This window comes from Aythya fuligula, chromosome 3 (genome assembly GCF_009819795.1).
Source record: "Aythya fuligula isolate bAytFul2 chromosome 3, bAytFul2.pri, whole genome shotgun sequence".
NCBI lineage: Eukaryota > Metazoa > Chordata > Aves > Anseriformes > Anatidae > Aythya > Aythya fuligula.
The window spans coordinates 66,648,032-66,664,221 of NC_045561.1; the positions used below are offsets into that span (position 1 = coordinate 66,648,032).

Genomic DNA, 16,190 nt, shown 5'->3' on the forward strand with positions numbered 1-16,190 from the left:
CACAAAATACCATTTGTGCAAAACAGTGTTGTGGCAAAGGCAGGCTAACTTGCTGGAACAGCTCAGTACGGTCTGCATACCAGCTGGAGCTAGGCAGGATGATAACAATCATTGAAAATATTGCACACATGGTTTCACCAGGATCCCCTAATGAAAGTAAACTTTATCATAGAGAAACAGCTGATAGCTATTCTCTTATTTATTAGGAAAATTCAAATCTTCATAGATTTTCTATAGAAGACTGGGCATAACATATCAATGTGGTAGCTAAAAAAAAGTAACACATTATAAATACAATAACTAAAGGAATGTGATAATCTGGAGTTTTATTTTAGGGATGCTGATGTACCCTTCTCAATAATGCTATTTTATAGTTGTTACTAAATTGTAACGTAAGTTATCTGCCAAGAAATCCATTTATATTTAGAGAAAAATTATTAAAAAAATGTGCACATAAGTTTTATTCCATGTGTGGGCCAGTAATGCTCCTACAATGAAGACTGCTAAGTATTGTAGGCTCCAACAGCAGCAGGATCACCTTTGGATCAACTCTACCCTCAAGCTACCTTTAGGTTAAATTGCTTTTTTATTTTATACTCACGTTGGGTTCATTATAAGTCGACGGAAGAAGTAAGTCCAGGTGATATAATCCATTGCATCCTGCTTAGAAGTAATAGTTCCAGCAGCAATTTCAGCATTCAAGTGGTCGGCTAGCACATCTAACAAGCTGAAGAACAGGAAACAAGAGGACTTTGCTGACTTTACAATCACAAAGACAGGTAATATATTTTGTAGAATTGTGCATTAAAAGGTTTATTACTTTTAATCTGAAAACATTATATATTTATTTTCCGGTAAAAGAGAAGAGGGGAAGAAGAGGGGATGTAATTGCAAGGTCAGTCATCTTCTTTACATGGTATTGGTATGAAGCTCAAATTATTTTTTGATTGGACCAAGAATGCACACATTTAAGTCATTTATGGAATGTATTCAGATGGAGCTACTAAGTGGTAACTTCTGAATACTGTATGTTGACCATATGATCATGCTGGTTTAATCCAATAGAGAATCATATGGAAAGACAAACAGGAAATGAAACAGTGGCAATAGCTTAGCTAATACTTGACAAATACTTGAGGGGCTATTAAAATTACATCAAACCTGCTTCCCCCAGATTTTTCCTCATCTTCATCCAATATAGGGAGAAAAAAAAAAAAAGCTACTTTTACCAAGAAAAGTTTAAACTCTGAAACACAGAAGAACAAAAGCAGTGTAAAATGATTTTTACAGACTAAAATACTGTTTAGTTTCACTAATGGAACAAAGACCTCCACTTGGCTACCTAATGGCATTATGCCTAGCTGCAGTTCAGTCAGGGAATGGCAAATATTCTTAAAGATTAGCCTATTTTTTTCCTGTATTATAATCCTTTTACTTTTCCTATTTTTTCCTTATTGATAAAAGTAAACAATTTGGTATGAGTAATTGTTATACTGCTCTGTACTGCTGGTTGCAGAGTTCTGAAGGCAAAGCAGCATCTGTTCTACCCGGACTGTCCAACAGAAATTTGATGGATTATTCAATAGCTATTACTGAATTATTATTATTTATTATTCCATAACAAAAATTACTTTCTCTTTTGCTTCTAATGTGTCATCTTTCAGACCCATGATCAGTGAGAGCACAAGGTCTGTCTGTCATTTGAGTTGTGTACTCAAGTCTAATGCATAGATGATCCTTTTTTAGAAAAATCTGTAATTAAAAAAATCTGAAGTTTAATTTTAAAAATTGGAAGTACTACACAAAGCTGATAAATCTGCTCTTTGGTAGAACAAGATGAGAAAGCATTCTAAAAATAAAATTCCTACAAAAGAACCCAAATTTCTCTTTGAAGCTATGAAGGCTCTTACTTCAAATATCTTTGATCATAAAAGACCACAACAACTCTAAATTAATCAGATCACAACCTACAAAGAACTTATCGAGATCACCATTAACATGTGAATCTTCATCTGAAAGTTCATCAAATATTTTTTGTTTATAGTGAAAGATGAAATATATCAAACTGTTGATATAAATAAATATATACACAAAATGAGTTACTAGAAACATGCAATATTTATAGTATTAAAAATGGGAAGAAGTTGTGATTAGTACTGTGATATTGAGGATATAGTTTCTTTATCTAGAAACAATGGATTTCCTAGTTCATGTCTCCTTATTGGCATGGTGCACCAGGCATGAACCTACGGATAACACTACCAGTCCAGATATACCACCGGCATTTTAATCATGCCACCCTTTTGACTTACTAGCTATCATTTTGAAGATGTTCAACTCCTTAGCCTATAAGTGCAATTATATGCCTTTTTTTTTTTTTTTAAGACATGTTGCCACAGTTTTTGTTTATAAAAAATAAAATAAAATAAAAATGTATTAGTCTGCCTATGCAGCACTGAACTTAACCTTCTGAAATACACCAGTCCATTTAAACTACTTTTCACAGGTGGTTAGCGCTCTCAAGTTCCTGCAAATTTCCTGACTGCTCAGAGGTCCAATTAGTGCTCATGTAGAGGTTTCCACAGGAGAACAATACTGTGAATTCTTTGTTACTGAGAAAAGCTTTCATTAATGCTTATGCTTTATTAGGTATCTGAGAATTCCTCCGTGCATATATAGTAGACTGATGTAATTTGTTTTGCTTCTTGTTGAACAACTATTATAAATATCAAAAACAAGGCACAAGTTATATTATGCTGGACAGAAAGCTCTGTATCAACCAAGTTCAGAGAGAGTGCAAAAAAGGTGGTGTTTCTATTTTTTCTGACAACAATCTTGCAGTTTTGAAGTGAAAGAATGTGTATTAGTAATCACTTATACCAGGCAGATTTCTTTTTGAACGAGGGAGATTTTAAAGAATGTGAAATATTCATAATAGTTCAAGTTTTCTAGCTAAAAAGTACTAGAAACTCTCCTTTTTTCCCTATTAGGAATTTGTCACAGAATTTCAGAGAGGGTTGTATCACATACAGTCTTCCTACACACTTGCCTAGAAGAACAGTTTGTGCTCTCATTCCAGTGTCTGATACAATCAAAAACAGAAAAGCATTTGTAAAATTATTTGGCAATGGACTAAAGAGCTCAACAGTGCTTCAAGACTCACGGAAGAAAGAATTTTTCTGACAGAAAAAGATAGACAACTTTAAAAAAATTAATATCCTCTAGGACCTCAATATTTAGGATATACTCCACACAGGAATTTTGTTTCACTTTTCTGTATCCCTCATTTGTAGTACTGTCGATAGTTTGATTAGCTTTTCTGATTGCTTTTACCTTACCTGGATTCCACTGGGAAGGGTTCATAAAGGAATTTTTTGTAGAAGTCTTTCTTAATATCATGAACTAGAATTACAGCTTTGCCTTGGTCATCAAACTGGGGTCTGCCTGCACGTCCCATCATCTGAAGTACGTCTGCCAAAGAGACAATAACGCATAAAATAAATGCATTTAAAAAATATATATATATATATATTTATTTCTATATAACTCATAAAACTTTTTTTTTTTTTTTTTTTAATATTTCTTTGGCCTCATATGCCCTATTGATTTTTGACCTTTTTTTTTTTTTTTTTCCTATCTCAGGAAAATTTATGATGAACTTCTTTGTGATGGAGAATATCATCTGCATAGTTGAAGACCACCCACTGCAATAGTAACCAAGCCTACACCTAATATAAATATATAAATTTTCCCTTCTCTCCCTCCATTCCACATGCATCTCTTGTTTGTTATCATTAAATTAAAGATGATAGTGAGCAAAGGAACTCACGAAGCCTACAGTGGTAACTGTATATCACTTCCTAATCTTCAAGTACTTGACTTCACAATAATAGGTCTCTCCTATATATAATTTCCTAGGTTTTTAGTAATTTAGAGGGGAAAAGAAGGTAAAAGTAATTATGATTACTAAGAGCTATGATCTTTGCCACTCAAACTTCAAGCCAAGTGGTATTTGCTACTAGCACTGGAGTAGAGAAGGTTTCATATCATATGTTTTCCCTATATGAGATCATGATATACAAATTTAAAAGCAGATAAAGCTCACATCTACTATACCTACACATTATTACTTGCAAATACAAGTTAGTCAGTGATTTCTAGAAACACTGAAAATACAAGTCTGTACAGAACATGTTCAACTTGCTACCTGACAACCAAGATATGTACACTTATCACCTGTCTTCTCATAATCTGAGAAGTGCATCAGTATTGGTTGTTCTTTGTCTCTCCAGCATCTATTTAAGTTTGAAGAAACAAATGATATTAGTTCAAAAGTAAGTTTTAAATATTTATTTTTAAAACTTTTTATGTTTTGTGTATTCTCTGAGTTCTATCATACCTACAGAGTATGTGGCTTGCAGTACCTAGCACTTTGAAAAATGGTTTCTTTGGCCTCAGAAGCAAAGTAAGCTTTTTGGCCCAATGGTCAGCAGGGTATTATTGTTAAGGAAGGACAAGACAGAAGGCTTAGAATGCGATACAGCAATGGACAATGATAAGAGAAACAGTCCAGTGACAATAAAAAGAAGTTTTCAGTAACACATGTATGCAGATGAGCAACATAAATAGCAGTGTTTTTTATCAGTTTATTCACTTTGCTAATTTGCTAAGTGACATGAAATGTAAAATGAAATTAATTTGCAAATGATAGGTGTGTATACAGGGGGGTGATGAAACATTACCTTGCTATTCTAATATGGTGATTTAAATAGTACGTAATACCATATAAGGAAATGGATTTACTATAGATATGATTTTTTTGCCAAATATTCTGCTAAATAATTATACAAAAACAGTATTTTCTCTACTGACTATATGCTGCTTGGCTGCTTTTAATCACTTAACTAAACTCCTGATATGTTAAATGTGATCCAACTGGATGAGTAAACATCTGGTCACTGAGAGAAGGACTTCCCCAGAACCTCCGATTTCACTGAAAGAAGCATTTTTACTTATTTCAGAATCACTGAATGCTCCACAATGATTCATTCTGCCCTCAGCTGCTTACTTGGAGCCAAATGCATCCCTGGCACACAAAAGTAACTTCTGCAGAGAAAAAGCAAGTTATACCATGGTGGAATAGTGAGGGCAGCATTAAAAACAATATTGTGAAAGTTTGGAAATATTTCCAAAAGAAACACATTAAATTTTCACTTAATTGCTGCTGAAGAATTGTATTACTTATCCACAGAACTTCCAGAAGCATGAATATTCTCTAGAAAGTTAAAAATATTCTAACCGAACCATACTACATTTCTTGATAAAATAGGGAATCTGCATTTTCTGTTGCAGTGCAGAGAACGAAACCTAAATTATAGATGGTAGTATTCACTTCTGTTCACACCCCTAGTCTTATTTAAAGTCTTATTTAAAATCCAAGAACCAAACAACCCCTAATATCCAAGACAACTGAATTCAAAAAGGCAATAAAGAGTATAAGCCTCTCCTAATGCCTTTGTGAGTACTTGTACGATGGATTTCAAAAATAGCATAGTAAGGCCTCAATGTTTATTGAATTTCTGGTTTCTTTTGAATATATTATTTACCCTATTACTTCTCTCTGATAGTCCCACAGATTCAATATAAAATCTAAAATATCTATTGTTTTTTTTTTTTTTCCTCATCACTCTTCCCCATTCACTAATAAAGTCAGTTGTCACTGTTCTTCCAGTTGGGACGAGCAAAACGCTACTTCTCTGCAGAGACTGTTTATACTAGGTTTATACCAGCCAGTCTGTCACAAAATGCAAGTGTGTATGGCAAAGCTCCCGGGTCATACCAGAATCTTTGAACAAGAGAGCTGGTCTGGAAATTGATCCCAAGTTTCCAGCAGAGCACTAACCACTAAATTAACCTCCATGAGGGTTACTTGGAGAAATAACTCCTGTATTATTTTCAGTTTGAGCTTTTCTCATTAGTAAGTTTCTCTTGCTATAAAAAGACAGGGCATGGCTTAAAGGATGCAAGATCTCTATTTACATTACAAATAACATTTATTTGTCCTCAGATGTATACATCTCTGGCATACTGCAGGATCATTTAATAATAAACTTCCTCTTGTGAAAATAGAAAGAGAAAACAGAACAGGAAACCTGGAATAAATTTAGCTTGTCCTCATTCTTCAAGCTTAGTACCCATCCAGACAGATATTCTCCCTGCCTAAGCTTTGAAAGAAGTTCTTCCATGGTTCACGTTCTTAAGCTCATTGGAAGAACTACAGAGCAGTTTAAGCAAAGTAGAAATTACTGGAGGTAGGAAGCAATAAAAGTCTGTATCAAACCAGAAATTCAAATATTTTATTAAGCTGATTATTTTTGAAATATCACTTATTTAAAGTATCTCTTATATCACTAAATATACTATACTAGTTAGAGCTTTTGTTTACTGTCAAGTGACGACATATACATTTTATGCTCTCATACATGTGATACAACTTTTACACTTCAAACCATTACAATCTGTTTCTATTTAAAAATAGGTTTCAAAAAACAGTGTGAAAGATTCCTTTTGTCCAAATTCCTAGGAAGATAAATGACTTCATATTGTACCTTTACTTGCCTAGTGTCTACTTTGGGCAAAGTGCATTAAAGGAACTTAGAAAAAAAAAAAAAAAAAGATTTACAAAACTGAAACATTTTTTAATCGCATAAAATCTTAAGAGTTCTCTTACAACTTGCATTAAACAAAGAAACCCTCCTCAGCAATCCTAGCTTCTGCCTAATTTAGGTATTCTCATTGGTTAGTTACAAAATAATTCAGATCATTTGTATATATGTTTGAAATATATTTCAGCATATGAGTATTTCCATAATTTATGTGAGTACCTGTAATGGGATAATCCACATAACGCCTTGTTTTTCCATCATAGTATTCTGTTCCTTTAACAATTACTAAATGAGCTGGAAAATTTACACCCCAAGCTAATGTGCTTGTGGCAATAAGAACCTAAAACAGAAAGAAAGATTAATGAGGTACATGTAACAAAAAGCCAACTTTTAAAATTCCATGTAAAACACATTATGGCAGGATTCAAAGAACAAATGTACCTGGATTTTGCAGTTCACAAACAATTCTTCCACAGTTTTCCTGTCTCTCTCATGCAGACCCGCGTGGTGCATGCCTATTCCAAAAGCAAGTGTCAGCTTCAAGTTTGAATCTCTAACTGTCACTATAATGTCATTCATCTGTAAAAAGAGTGAATAGTTACATATTTTAAAACAGATTACTCAGAATTTTTTTAACTTTTAGGGTTGTTATTTCTGATATTTTATTGATATTTGATATTTTTTATATCAAGGATAATTTGCTCAACTGTTCACACAGACAGGAAAACAGGGTCTTCATTCTTTGAAAAGTCTGCTTTCAGTCTAAAAAAATCAAATACTATATTAAGGGTGGGGAGAATACAAAACTACATTACTATATAGACACACTAAATAGCATAAAGAAGGAAACGAAAACGCTGAAAATATCTTGACAGTGCTGGCAAATGCTGTGTATTCTGCTCTGTGTTAGTTTAATGCAATTCCTCGTATCAAAAGGGTTAGACCTGGTATAAAAATATAGCAAATCCCTGCAACCAGTAACAAAACAGTCACGAAAAATAAATTTGACTCAACAATGCCTATGAAAAGATAGACACAGTTCTACAATTTGATAATTCTGTAATTATTATCCATCAATAAAGTTTTTGATTTACGTGATTTTTTTTTGAGACTTAGATTGTAATTTATAGACTCAAACCCTGTAGTGAAATCCAACATACAGTAAATGTCTTCATTTGAACTTTATAGAAGGACAAAAAGTTAATTTTTGTTACTATTACTATTCAAATCTATGACTACTTGGAATCCTTTTAACTACCCTCTACATTTCTTGCCTAAGTTTTCACACAGTAAGTTCCATAATAAGCTCATTTATTTCTGCAGACTACCTCTGTGAAAAAGCCCCTCACTAATAACGAACAAAAGCTTTGCAACTTCTTTATCTTGCGTGGCGATTTATTCCTCAATTTTCTTTCTATCGTTGAATTCCTACGGCCATTTGTTATTATATGTGATTTTATTATAATATAGCCAGAAACTTTCAAATCTCATCTCTTATTAGTGGTTTCCTGGTGCCACCAGCAGTGGCACAATGATATTGCATACTTACGGGCAGCATCTCTCACAGTTAACCTAGGAGGTATAGCCAAGTTTAAAGAACAAAAGGGTAGCGCAAAATGAATTACTCATGGTAACTGGAGAACTCAGACTGAACATTTAGTCTCATCCCAGACTGAATACTTCAAAGTACTGAGATATGTTTTTTGTATGACTGCAGTGATAACATCATTCCCACTTTAAACACTGAGGTGTTGCACTTCTGATGCTCAAAATTGTAACTTTCTCCAAACATTTCCAGGCTTTTATAATTCTCAGAACTTAATGTTTCTACAATTAATTATGTATCTAAATCCAACTAATATATGTCATCACTACTATCAAAAAATCCTCGGTACAAAAAAGCCAGGGAGTATAATAGCCTGTATTTGGGATTTTAAAAAATCCAATATAGATTTTGTAAATCAATCAATTTTTGTCAGGAAGAACAAATTATAAAGCAGTTTAAAAACTTTATTTGTTGTAGTAATATTGATTAATTGAACCAGGAATGATAGAAGTAACAGAGAACCCAATTTTCAAAAATATTATTCAAGTTTTGGCTTGGTCCAATCTATTTGAACTACCTAATGAAAGCCCCTAAACTTCATTTTCTCTCATAATGCAGCTGCCTCGAGGTTCCTTATATTATCTTATATTATGAGACATGGTAAGTTTGTTGCATAAACTAAACTGACTTGTATGAAAGGGATGCATACAGCAGAGAAGAGTGAAAGGGACTATAAAACACTGAAAGGAAAGGAAGCAGGAAGAAAAAAGCAATGAACTGAGAAGTGAGAAGGGGATATCTGTTTAGGAAAGGGAAACAAGAAAAGGGGTAGATAAGCAGAAGAGAGAGAAAAGAACTGAATGAAAGGAGGATATGTTAAAGGATAAAGTTTATCTATCTAGATACAATCAGCAAACCTTTGATTTCTCTAGTCAACATGTAGACATGTGACTGTAGTGTAGACAACATGAATTATGACCCATCTTAAAGATTTCTTCTAAAAAAAAATAAATAACTGGATAAAATGAGAATCAGTGCACTGCTTTCTCTACAATTATGACCATCAACTATAGTAGTAACTATAGTCATAGTATACCAAGTAGCATATACATGTATATATATACACACACACACACAGTAAGTATAGTTGTAATAGCAACCATAGTTTACTATGGTTTTACTAAGTGGTATTAGCACAATGCTTAGATAGAAATTGAGAAATATTAGTTTTATGTATACATAGAACATACAGAGAAGTCAGATGAAAAACTGGAAAAAAGCACCAGGAACCATTAGGAGAAAATGCAAAAGTATAAATGCATTTACTATTTATTTAATTTCTGCCTTCAAAAATTGACAAAGGATATTAAATTGTTGAACTAATTTTTCTTCTCCCCACCAAGTATCATTAGCTTATGATAGTCATGTCTTTAATGTGAGAGAACAAGCCAGTTCCAACAACATTTATTTAGTTATTCACATGAGCAGAATTTGATATTGGGAAAATAATGAATCTAAACTCCCTTTTCCTCTAGAAAATACAGCAATCAAATTAGCTGATTTGGATTGGTCTATAGCAATTAGACTGCTCCTTCAGCACACGCAGTTTTACAGTGTTAGTTCTTTTCAGTACAGAACCTGAGCTAAACCTTTTTGTCATGTAGTTTCTAGCATATAACATCCTAAATTCTCACTGCTGGGAATTTATTCAAAGATGTTCTTCTTGCTTTTACAATCAGTAGTGGTTATTTTTTTTTTCCCTCTGACTTGTATTACAGCGGTGGCCTGTGGTGCTGTTAGTCATACCTGCAAAGCAGTGTAATTTACCACAGGAAAACTAAAGAACCCTTAGCAGGAGAGCTGGCGCATGTACTACTATCCTGTCACTTTAGCAGCAGGGAATCCTAGGCATTTTTAGCTGACCCCTTACTTTCACATAAATCAATGTAATAAACACAACTATTTTACCCATAGGCACAATCCAAGGCTTAAAATTCTAGCGACAATTTATTTAAAAATATAACCCCCTTATGTCAATTCAGTTTTAAGAATATTATCACTTTCTATTAAGAAATGCTGGCATAATTATTAATAATAATTAATAATTAATTAATAAATAATTATTAATTAATGAATAGTTTGATTAACCAGAAATAGACACACCATTGTGACTAAAAATCAAGACTAAAATTTCTACAGTTTTAACTTTATTACTATTTATCTTTTCTGAAAAAAACTGTACTGTAAACTCGCAAAAGGTCAAAGATATATTTTAAGTACAGAAAGTATTTAAAAAATAATATAAGGAAATATACATGGGGCTGACATTAAAACAAAACAAAATAAATTAAAATAAACAAAACAAAACAAAACAAAACAAAACAAAAAAAAACACAACAGTGAAAAAAAATATTAACACTTGATTCAGGGAACCTAGTGCAAGGTGGGATTTTCCCTGGACTCTAAGACAGCCAGGACTGGGTCCACACAGAGAAACTTTTGCTATTTTTCACGTATCTCCTGATGAACAATCAAAAATCCCTCCCATGCTTTCCTCTAACATCAGGTTGATTAGGATTACACCTTTTAATTAAAAACCTATAAAAACAAATGTTTACTGTAAATTATCACATAACATTTATTATAAAAAAATAAAATCTATTTTGATCTTGTATATTCTAATCTCTGAACAAGCTAGATTTTTCTCAAACTAGTAAGTAGTCATTTTCTTTGTTCCTGCACATATGTAAACTGTTGAACCATTTACTTTAAGCTAATAGAACTTTTTTATATTTTAAATTTATTATACTTAAAAAGCTTTTGTAGAAAGATAGGATTCCATTTAAGTAGATACATTACCCTGTGCCTGAAATACATTCCAGTCAGAGTATAATTCAGCAAGTTGATGACAATGCTGGCTCCAAAAGAAAGGAGGAGACCAGATTGGACAAGAATGAGCTAACAGATTGTGCAGCCCAATTCTGTCCCTTTGAGTGTGATATATTGTTTCAAGATGCTAAAAACCCATACTTTCTCAAAGCATATCTGTTGTGCTGGTTTTCCCATTTTCACAGAATCCTCATTATTAGTACTCTGTACTCTTTTCAAAGCACGTCAGACTCAGACCATATGCCACTGAATAATGCTTATCAATTGTCTAAAAATGCCCAATAGAAGAAAGATGTGCAAAACAAAAGAATCGTGAAAGTTATGAAGTCTTTTACAAAAATAATTACATATTTCACATCTGCTACAGATGTTAAGTGAAATAAAAACATCTCCTTGTTATAACTAAATGTTAATTTTTTATGACACATTTTTGTGTCATAAAAACAACATCTTGTAGAAGGAAGTTGAACTTCTATAATGAGTGTAACACTTAGAAATCATACTTCAGTATCTTCTTGATCTTTAAAGACAAGAAAAAGAAATATCTAAAAAAATTAAAGTTTGACTTGCCTTCATAATCCAGAACTTTCCCACACAAAATAAAATGCTCAGAGCACCTCAGATAAGCTTATTTAAAAAATATTTTACAAAATTCTTTAAACAATTGAGATATATTATTAAAGCCTATATACTTAACACTAACAATCTCAGTTAAAAGCCAGCAAGATATCTAATCATAACACAGACCAGATTCTTCTATTCCAGTTTTATAGCACTGCATTACTTCAGAACAATAACATTGAGATAATAGGTTATTTGATTTAAAGGTTAGAGAAGGAAAACTCATCTTTTGTCTTTCCAACAATTTTTTTTTTTTTTTTTCCCTCCAGCAATACAAAACACAACTTTATGGTAAAATTTAATTTACTTTCAGGCATAAGTCTATGCATATTTCCATATACTGTAGAAACATACACACAAACACACATGCAATTAATGCACATATGATTATGCAAACACTCACATCTCTACAATCTTGAGATCAGTATGAGCCCGATTCATTCTTTCGTAGTCAATGAACGCCCTTCATTCAAGTGTCCTTGCATTCAGTGGGAGCTGGATATTGCCCAGTATGGATGCTATTGAATATTACAGTAGGTATGTTTGTGCTAAAGGATTTTAGTTATTTCTAGAGGTCTCATAAAGAACAGTCTTAACAAGATGCAGATGGTAAAATGATGCACACAGCAGAACGCAGAAATCACTGTGGTTAAAGTTAAAACTGTATACATGGGTACATTTCTGATATTTGCAGTACAAGAGAAGACGAAAAAAATCCAAGTATCTTGCCAGGAAATAGATTTATTTAAAAAAAAAAAAAGTAAAGAAAGAAAGAAAGCACTTTGCTTGTTTGCTGATGAAAACTGCATTCTATCCTCAAAAAATAAACAATAAATACTACTTTTTACTTTTGTTTTAGGTAAAATACAAAAAAAAAAAAGTAAAAACATCATTAGAGAAAAATAAATACACTGAAAACTTGATTCTAATACATTCTGCTGTACAAAGATTGCAACATCTACCACCACCACAAATATATATGTCATTTCTTAAAGAGAAGAGCTTGTTCCTCTTTAGTCAGCTCCTAATGCAGAGCAGTGTGGATCTTACACAAACTTACCATCACACACTGGTGGCACTTTTTCTAAAGGGATAATCTGAGCTGTTTTTTCCTTTTAACAAATTAAGTAATGGGTCACAAGCTTGAACATGATAATCTTGGCTGGCAGCTCAAAATTAGAATTTAAGCTAGTAATTGAGTACTTAGAAACCATCTCATGACTATACAGAAAAGCAGGGTGAACATAAAGTTTTCTTTTTTATATTGGCATCTGCTGGCACACACATATTGTCATGGTTGAACAATAAAAGAAATGAAGAATTACTCAATTTACAGGGGCAGTCTTCTCTTTGAGATGTACTGCCTGTTCACATTTCTGTCATGATGCACCTGTGCCTCACAAGTAATAACTAGGACAATCTTTACAGAGTGATATCTTACTGAAGAGCCCTTGCAACTACCGCAGACAGTCAACAAATGGCAAGGAAGGCAGCTTCAACTGCTTCTTCACTCCTTGGAGAAAAACAAACTGTGTTGGGACTGAAAACACTAAGAGGGATACAAAGCTGTGTTTGGAATGTGTATGGACAATCTACCTTACAAAAAAAAAAAAAAAAAAAAAAAAGGGGGGGGGAAGCAACCTACCTCTAAGGCTCTAAGGTAACCATTTTTAGTTCTTCAAGAGAATGCTCACTTCACTCTACTTTGGGCAAACTCTGAAGTAGTCCTGGTTAAATCCCACAGAACTGATTGCTACAGCAGGACTAGCACATGTGCTATGCATAGCAATTGGCAAATGTAGAGATGAGTTTTGAAGAGTCAACTACAAATCTCAGCAAGTAGGGTATTTCAAAACATTTTTGTAGGTTATCTTGCTCAGACTAAATGAGATATGAAGTATTCAGGTGAACATTTCTTCATGAAAATCACGCACACAGCCTGAAACTTATTTGAATAGAATCTATTAAACAGATCAAACGATCTCTGTGCAACAACAGGTCAAGTAGAACAGGGTAAATAATCAGTACTAGAAAAAACAAGGTTCCTCAAGTACTGTCCAGTCTTCTGAAGACTGACTTGTCTCAACCTTCTGAACAGCTTTCAACTTCCTGAATACTGTGGGAACATGGGTATGAGCTGGAAACTGTACATCAGACATGAAATTCAGGGAAAGTACATGTATCCAGGAAGGATCATCTCCAAAACTGAATGGAATTGCTGGTAATACGTATTTTCAGTAGATGAAAGTAGATCAAAACTCCTTTTCAACTATAATTTAGTTGCAACTCTTAGACCAGTGATGAAGGAAAGAAATTCTGTGATTCCCCCACAATGCAGGCATGCTGCTGTCTACTTTGGTGGCAAAGGATGAAAGGTCGTTCCTGTATGTTATTTATACATACAGATATATATTCCAGAAACTTCACAGAAAGTTCATGTCCTTTGAGATACAAGTGATTGTAATGTTGTCTGAATTTGATACTTGGAGCTGGGTGGCAGAGATAGTGGTGGATTTGCCTGTGACCTGAGGACTGGGAAGAGAACCAATCTGAAGTTTTGTGAACAGAAGCCTTCACATACTGCATATAAGGCATGGTTTGGAGCTACCACTGCAGGGGGAAAGTTGACAAACTACAGGATCTACAAAGACGAGTAGGGAAGCTAAGATGATAAACACGTACCAAAGATCTAGTATTGGCTTCTCTCCCTCATTCCAAGCCCCCACAAACCCTGAATCCCTCTGTTACCATGACAGACAAGTTGCCATGCTGGGTAACAGAAGAATTGCTTTCAGTGGCTGTAGAGATCTCAGTCTACCACACTACCAGTCTTCCAGATGTTATTATGGATGGCACTGCTTACAGCAGTTTAAGTAGTCTTCTGAAGTCTACCGACTGTGAAGCTAACATAAACATAGAATAACATTTGGCCATTTACACAATTAAATGAAACTAACCTATGAGTTCTTGAAAGAATCTTACATCAGTTAAAATTAATATCATACAACAAATAAAGATGAATGAAAAAAAGTGCCAAGGCCACCTGTAAAGCTTGTAAACTTTGTGAACACCCATTTATGAAAAAAATATTTTATTTCTCAACCTATTTCACAATTAACAATTACTAATATTTTCAAAATTAAGTCATTTGTCTTTAAGTCCCCCTCAAGGAACATTGGTCATAAAGAAATGAATGTGAAAAACTGTTAGACTTCAAAAATGGTTTAAAGGCAACAAAAATTTCTTTTTACCTAACTGGTCCATTTTTATCTTATGTGAACTTGCAAAACACTGTGAGTATGTGAGCAAGTGCTTAGGTTGGGAACTGCCTACTGTAAAGTAGAAAATCATTAGTTCAAATATGAGAAAACACTTCTTTATTTTGAGGATGACAGAGCACTGGAACAGGTTGTCCAGAAAGGCTCTTTTTCTAGAGAGATTCAAAACCTGCCTGGATGCCATCCTATGCAGGATCACCTCCAGGTGATCCTGCTTGGCAGGGGGTTTGGATCAAATGACCTCCAGAGGCCCCGTCCAACCTCAACCATTCTGTGAGTTTTGCCTATTTCACTTAATCCAAGCTTGACTTTAATATAAATTGAAGTTAGAATGTTTAAATAAAAAGTACTATGGATAAAGAAGTAAGCAGTACATGCACTAGGTATGTAGCACTACTGTAACTTTGTCCCTTGCTTTAATGTCAAATGAAACTCATGTTAATCTTGCTCATTTAAAACACAAATCTACAAATAGGTCCCCTGAATACCTAAAGAAGTGCCCACCTGAACTTGTAAGTACTTCAGACACAAGTGTGCTATACATAATAGTGGTCAGTAATCCTCATTCTTTTATATTTATACAATCAGAAATAAGTAACTTGGTAAGTATCTTTGTTATGTGCCAAACATTCAGATTACTAATTCAAATACAAATCATAAGCAAATGTTCTCAGACTAATAAATGCAAAGTCTTTTTTTCCTTGTCATCTCCTCTTTCAAAATCTTCAGAGGTATATTTTGAAACAGACAAAACTATCTAGGCTCTGACAGGGTCAATGATCAGAAGGTCCAAATTCAAAGATTCTTAACAGAAAACACTTCTCTAGCAAGTCTCTAATTCTTAAAATGAAGAAGCTTCAGCTACTGTTCTTTTCAGGACAGTAAGGGCTCATATAACATGTGCAAGCTATTCAGATTAATGAAATTCATTTAGAGTAAACTGCATGTTGCATATTCTAATTGTAGGTGAGATTACTACAATAAACTAGTGTAAGTTACTATAGAACTCTACGAGGCAGTAGTAATTTTTATATGAATTGTTTCTGTTATGCTCAAGAAAACAAGTTAAATGGAGGTTGCACACTAAGGGAAGCAGCATCAGATTAAGACATGTTTCAGTACTAGCACTTTGTCAGCTAAGATATCCATTTGCTCTTGTAAAATCCACCCAAGAGGGAGGATACAAATGTT

The 16,190-nt window shown here is 33.6% G+C and overlaps 1 protein-coding gene across 3 annotated transcripts in view; it reads right to left on the bottom strand.

The window, feature by feature from the left end:
- Positions 1-16,190, bottom strand: part of ASCC3 (activating signal cointegrator 1 complex subunit 3) — a 280,258-nt gene that overhangs the window by 49,352 nt on the left and 214,716 nt on the right. For all 3 annotated transcript variants that reach the window (XM_032184137.1, XM_032184135.1, XM_032184136.1), the window contains exons 31-34: positions 7,107-7,244; positions 6,885-7,005; positions 3,339-3,471; positions 602-727 (exon numbers count right to left, since the gene is read on the bottom strand). In XM_032184137.1, coding sequence (XP_032040028.1) covers positions 602-727; positions 3,339-3,471; positions 6,885-7,005; positions 7,107-7,244 — 518 coding nt within the window. The remainder of the gene's footprint in view (positions 1-601; positions 728-3,338; positions 3,472-6,884; positions 7,006-7,106; positions 7,245-16,190) is intronic.